At 38.7% G+C, this 6,255-nt stretch overlaps 1 protein-coding gene across 1 annotated transcript in view; it reads left to right on the forward strand.

The window, feature by feature from the left end:
* Positions 1–3,237: 3,237 nt before the first annotated feature.
* hspb7 (heat shock protein family, member 7 (cardiovascular)) overlaps positions 3,238–6,255 on the forward strand; it is a 35,017-nt gene continuing 31,999 nt past the window's right edge. Inside the window, exon 1 of the mRNA XM_036213957.1 lies at positions 3,238–4,409. Within this exon, the coding sequence (XP_036069850.1) occupies positions 4,244–4,409 (166 nt within the window). The 5' untranslated portion in view covers positions 3,238–4,243. The remainder of the gene's footprint in view (positions 4,410–6,255) is intronic.

Raw genomic sequence — 6,255 nt, forward strand, 5'->3', positions numbered from 1 at the left:
AGACAGGCTTAGATGGAGGAAACTGATTCGCTGTGGAGAGCCTGAAGGGAAAAGCCGAAAGGAAAAGAAGAAGTCCCTAGATTGACTTTATAGAGACAATTGTCACATGCAGATCTGCAACTTTTTTTTTTCACTTAACTACACTACAGAACAAGACTCGACAGAGTTTTTGAACAAGCAGAGAAGAAATTGAATTACAAACAAACAAAACTAACAAAATGAATACAGATCTGAGCAGAGTGAGGCAAAGAACAAAAACATGTTTTCACATGAACACAAAAGGGAAGTTTTAGTTCATCATACATTATTCTTATTTTTGGTTCCTTGAGGAGCTTCAGCAATTCTAAATATAGTTTGAATTTGTTGGTAAATATTCTACATTTTGGGGGAGTCTTTATACATTTATATTTGTGACAAATGATTACTTTTACAGGATGACATTTCTTCTCATTTATTTTCTAATACGATGTCAAATATGATGGGGTTTGATGAAAATGTTGTGGGAAAATCTCTCCCAGCCAATTACAGTATGTGGTTCTTCTCAAAATATTTGTATTTGGGGACAAAAATAAAATAAATTAAGTGCTGTGTGGTTTCTATTTACTTTTCACAGAATCCACACATACAATCACTCATATTAAACCATAATCTTAAAGATAGAAAAATATAATTTAGTATTTCACAATGAGTTTCTTTACATTAAGAATAAATATGAATTTTATATATCAACTTCTAAATATATTCACTATATCTTGATCAAATTTATGTAAAATGTTATTTTTTATTAGTTTTCTGAAAATTTAAATTTTTAATTAAATTTATAAAAACTAACTAAATAAACAAATGACTCAATGGGCTACCCGATCATCCAGCTGCCGCAAATCGTGTTAAAACTGTCAACCAGCACCAGTAATAAAGTTTTAGGAAAAAATGGCGCAAAAGGGAAGTCACGTAATACATGTGCGGGTGATTAGGGCGTGGTTAGGGAAAGGGGATCGGGTAGTGACTCTTCTGGTCTAGATCCTACTTCAAAAGTAAATGATTTATTTCCATTACTTTCATTAGAAGGGAATAGTAAAAAATTGTTACTATGGGTACAGAAAAAAAAATCATTAGTTTCCCTGCAGTAAACTTCAGACTTTTACTTCAAATTTCAACTGATGAGTGGTGGGGGTGGGGGTGCTGTCATGTCATGAGTGTTAGAGTGGTAAAAAAAGGTTCGACATGCAACTTTTCTTGTGTCACAGACTGCTCTTTTAGTCCTCAAGCTAATCAAGAGAGTCCAGGTGACTTTCAAAATAAAAGACTTCCTTCTCATAAAAACAAATAAACAAAAAAAAAAACACAGACCTTTATTAGTTCTTTCACAGCCCGGTGGCAAGGGATTCACAGGCCCCCAGCGGTCCGCAGCCTGGTGGTTGGGGACCACTGAAGTAGATGCATGGATGGATGGAAGGATGGATAGATAGAACAACTTTATTAGTCCCGCAAGGGCAATTCCATTAAAAGCAGCTCTCCAGCATATAACATAGGGAATAAATGACACAGTAAAAGCCACAAACTTTCTAAAAAAATGAAAACAAATAAATAATTTGATAAAATAGAATTAAAGGATAAAAATAGGCTTGGAACAGGTACCATCTACACTCGGGTGTGTTCACTTTGATTTAAGAGTTTTTTGGGATAAAAGATTTAGAGTACCTGTTAGTTTTTCTAGCTGGAGTAATATAACGGCGACCTGAGGGCATCTTTATAAAACTGGAAGACACGACGTGTTTATGTGTTAAAAGGATGTTTTTTGCTTTTTGCACCACCTGCTGCTCCCAGAGTGAATTCAGATTGTGTGATAATAACAATAATAATGGATTAGATTTATCTGTGCTTTTCCAGATGCTCAAAGCGCTTACATTGTGTATCCATTATTCATTCACACCTCATTCATACTTGGTGATGGTAGGCTACTACTGTAGCCACAGCTGCCCTGGGGCTGGCTGACAGAGGCGTGGCTGCCAGTACACGTCTAGGGCCCCTCTGCCCCCTCTGACTATCACCAGAACATTCATACGCATTCACAGGCCCGTGGAGCCACACTGGAGGCAAGTGGGATTAAGAGCCTTGGACACAACAACATTTGGCTGGCGGGAGCCGGAATTGAACCGCCTATCCTTCGATCATTGGCCGACCCACTCTACCGCCTGAGCTACTGTCGCCCCCTACTCTTGATGGATGCCTGTGATTTTAGAACATATTTTGACAGTATTATTAAGAGAATGTTTGTCTTTCACACAAAGGCCACCAAACCAGCATACAAAGGAAAATGTTAAAATGCTCTCAATAAAAGACTGATAAAACATGCATAAAATCTTATTACAAACTTTAAAAGAATTCAGCCGTCTCAGCAGGTGTGTTCTTTGTTGACATTGTTTGACAATAGATTCAGTGTTTTTGTCAAATTTTAGGGCGGAGTCAAACACGGTGCCTAAGTACTTATAGCTTTCAACTATCTCAACTTTCTCCCCATGGATGAAGCTCGCTTGAGGTTTGGCCTTGGTTTTCCTAAAATCTATTATGAGTTCCTTTGTTTTCTCTACATTAAGTTCCAAGAAATTGTCATCACACCAGTTGACAAAGTGTGTCAGAACATTGCCGTGGTCCTGCTCTGGCGTTTGGAGGAGGGTCAGAAGTGCTGTATCGTCCGAAAATTTAATCAGGTAGCTGCCCTCGTTCTGTGACCTACAGCTGTCGGTGTAAAGGATGAAAAGAAGGGGAGATAAAACACAACCTTGTGGAGAACCTGTGTTAGAAACCATGATATCAGATAAAACTCCATACACTAAGACCTGCTGCTTCCTGTCTGTTAAAAAGCTTAAAAGCAAAAGTAAGAGCTGATCAGGTAAGTTAAAATGAGCGGCAAGCCGTGGGATTAAAACATGCGGTTGCATCCTGTTAAAAGCTGAAGAAAAATCTGCAAATAAAAGTCTTGCATAAGATTTAGGCTTTTCCAAGTGTTTGTAAATTTGGTCCAGAATAAAAAGTTTTGCATCCTCTACTCCTTTTCGGGCTTGATATGCAAACTGAAGGGGATCTAGTAGTGATAAGCTCTAAATCAAGAATACATTTCAACCGATTGTAAAACTTTGGGTAGTTCTATTAAGATTCAAACTAAAAGAGCCTTTGGCTGCCATTGGGTGATACCTAAAAGAATTATGGGAAAATATTTATCATAGTTCTGGGGGCAAATGAGCCATGAATCAGTAGAAATATTCACAATTTGACCTACTGTCAAAATTCTACATGAAATATGTAAAAGCAGGACCAGTGAATGAATTTCTATGGAGGCACTTTCAGCAGCAGTGAGTGTTTTCTCATCATGATGGACTGAACCCGCACCACTTAGATATTATTAGCACAAAGCCATGCTACCACTAAGTCCCAGCTGCTGGCTTTGTTTGTCAAGCACATTCTTTCCGCCTTGCCTTGCTCCTGTCAGAATATGAGGTAATGTTCCACTTTTATGTTTTGAATCCATCTTCAGTTCCAACTGAAATAAACAGCAGATTCTGCAACAGTTGGAACCTCCATGAATATCAAGTGAATATAGGAAACAGAGAGATGAAGCTATAGAGGACAGAAATGAGGGAGAGTGGAGTGTTAGCGGGGAATGATTCCTGATGTGGCCTTCCCCTGTTATCCATTCTCTGCCTCACTTCACAACTTTATCTGAAGAGCTTTGTTTTCACAGGTTTTCAGTTAAGTGGACATTATATGTCAACAACATTTTATGGCATTATTTTATCTTCAATAAATGTTATTTCTCACTTTATTCTGTTTTTATGGTTTAGTCTTGTACGGTTAAGCTTTTTGTGACTTATTAAATTAATTTGTAAAGTCTGCATCAAAGCTCTTTCCCTTTTCTTATCTTCACCTCCACTCTCACTCCCAAGAAATGTTCTGACAGCAAACTTTCCTCTCCATCTTTTCTGTGCGACTTGTAATAAAAATAGAACACTGTTCCCTTTTTCCAGGGAGGTGGTGACACACGTGCCCCCTCCCAAACACGCAGGACGCTGTGCCACATATAAGTGCAGCATAAGAGCAGCTGTAAGAGAGTGTGTGACCATAAATACAAACATAACAAGCAAGGTATAGAATAGAAAAAGAGGCTCTGTGGTTAAATAAGAGTCTCCAGAGAAAGATTAGTCATTTTTGCAACTTTCACGTTCCTCCTCTGTCTCACCCATCCATGAGTGTGTCCAACTCCACAGCTTTTCGATCGGAGCGTAGTTTCCACCAGACATCTTCCTCCAGCTCATCCTCTGGCCAACCATACATGGAGAACAGCCGTGGAATGTTTCCTGAAGGCTTTGGCTCCTTTCTTAGGCCTGGAAGCGACACTTTGGATTTTTCGAGTAAGTACATTTTTTATTTTAAAGGTAACCTTTTAACAAAAAGTGAAAACAAATGTTTTTCATGGGAATGTTCATGAGAAATTAGGCTGATTTATTTTGCTGTTTCGATTTGACTTCAGTAGGATTACAAGATTAAAACAGCAGAAAACCTCTTTCACCTTAAACAAAAATAAATCAATTAATTGGGAAAAAATATATAATTGGTAAATGTTCATTGCAAGGAATGCTGGTTCCCCAAAGATATGACTGAAATATCTGACATTGAGACATCCTCTTGCTGCTCTGGCTCATCCAGGTGGACCTGACTTTAGGTTTTACTGAAGTGGGAAGACAGTGTGAATGTGTTGAGAGGAGCAAGATTACTTCTTGCTGATTTTGAAAATAATTAACTCTGGAATAAGTACTGCTAAAACTTATATCAAGCACATGCATGGGAATGCTAGACTGACTGTCAGCTGTGAGAATTCCTGCACTGAGTAGCTGGGATGATGCCTGTCTGGGGAATGAGCAGATGGTTGCATAGCAACCATCACACACAGTCAGTTGCTGTCAGAATGAATCTAACCTTTATCTCCATGGCGGAGAGGTCAGCAGAGCTCTGATCTCTGATGAAGGATGCTCACATTTTATACAGTCATACAATCAGCTGTTAATCAGGAGCTTAAGATGGGAATGTAAATGCCATATCTAATATGAACAAGATGTTCTAATGAAATCAAAATGTTTACACATTGTGGTCAGGGTGTTCTGACAATAAGAAAACAAGACTCAGAGGATGAAACATAAGGAAATGTATAATTTCCGTGACACAAGCTTATACCATGGTCCGGGTGAATACTCAATTCTGATTGGCTGCTGAGTGTGGATTAAAAAGTGATATACCACAGTGATAAACCAGACCTAAAAAAGTAGTTCCGGTCACACAGACCAAACGTTCGATATCACTGCGCAGGTTTCTTTAAAACACATTTTTCCTTCAGCTTAACTTCGGTAATTTATTTTTAAAACTGGTTATTCTCCCACTAATCAGACACAGCACTCGTCATGAAAGGTGTAATCTCCTGTCGCACCACAAGAGGGAGTTTCTGCTTTTACAGCAGCTCAGAAGAGCGAACCTGCCGTGAAATGAAACACAGAGACAGAAGCTGATTGTGTTCTGTTTATGTTCTAGCTGCTCATTGAAGACTTAACTTCAGAAAAAGAAGAAAAAAAAATCCTAATTTGTCCGTTTTTTTCTTTTCAAATCAGCAACACTTTACCGCTGCAGCTGAGGTCTGTAACAGCTTTATACGGAGCTAAATCTGGGCCAATATTACTTGAAACCGAAATAAATTATTTTGAAAAAAATATTAAAGTTTGGCAAAAAAAGAAAAATAGGTTTCAAAACTCAAAATTTCAATTTCAAAACTTTTTTTTTTTCCAGTTTCTGTCACGGTTGGGCAAACAGGAGGAAACCCAGATGCAGGAAGGAACACATCGGAGATATAGTCCACAGGTTTTAATGTACATCAGCCACATTGTACAGAACTAACAGGGCCAGGAAACAAGACGAGCCGACACCAAGGGCTGCAGCAGAGTTCCATAAATACACAGTCTTAATTGCTGAAGTGCAGGCAGCTGTGATTGCTTAGCAGGATCCACAGGAGGAGGGGCGGAGTCACAGCAGTCTGCACAGAAGCCGAAAGGGAGGTAACTGGAGCAGAACATGACAGTTTCAAATCTTTTTTTCTTTTTTGTTTACGAATATGAAAGTTTCACTTACAAAATTTTTGGCCCTCTTGTGGTCCTAATGTTAGCCCCGCCCCAACACGCCACGACGGGGCTAAAAGTTTTGAAACTGAAACTT

Source organism: Oryzias melastigma, linkage group LG10, assembly GCF_002922805.2.
Source record: "Oryzias melastigma strain HK-1 linkage group LG10, ASM292280v2, whole genome shotgun sequence".
NCBI lineage: Eukaryota > Metazoa > Chordata > Actinopteri > Beloniformes > Adrianichthyidae > Oryzias > Oryzias melastigma.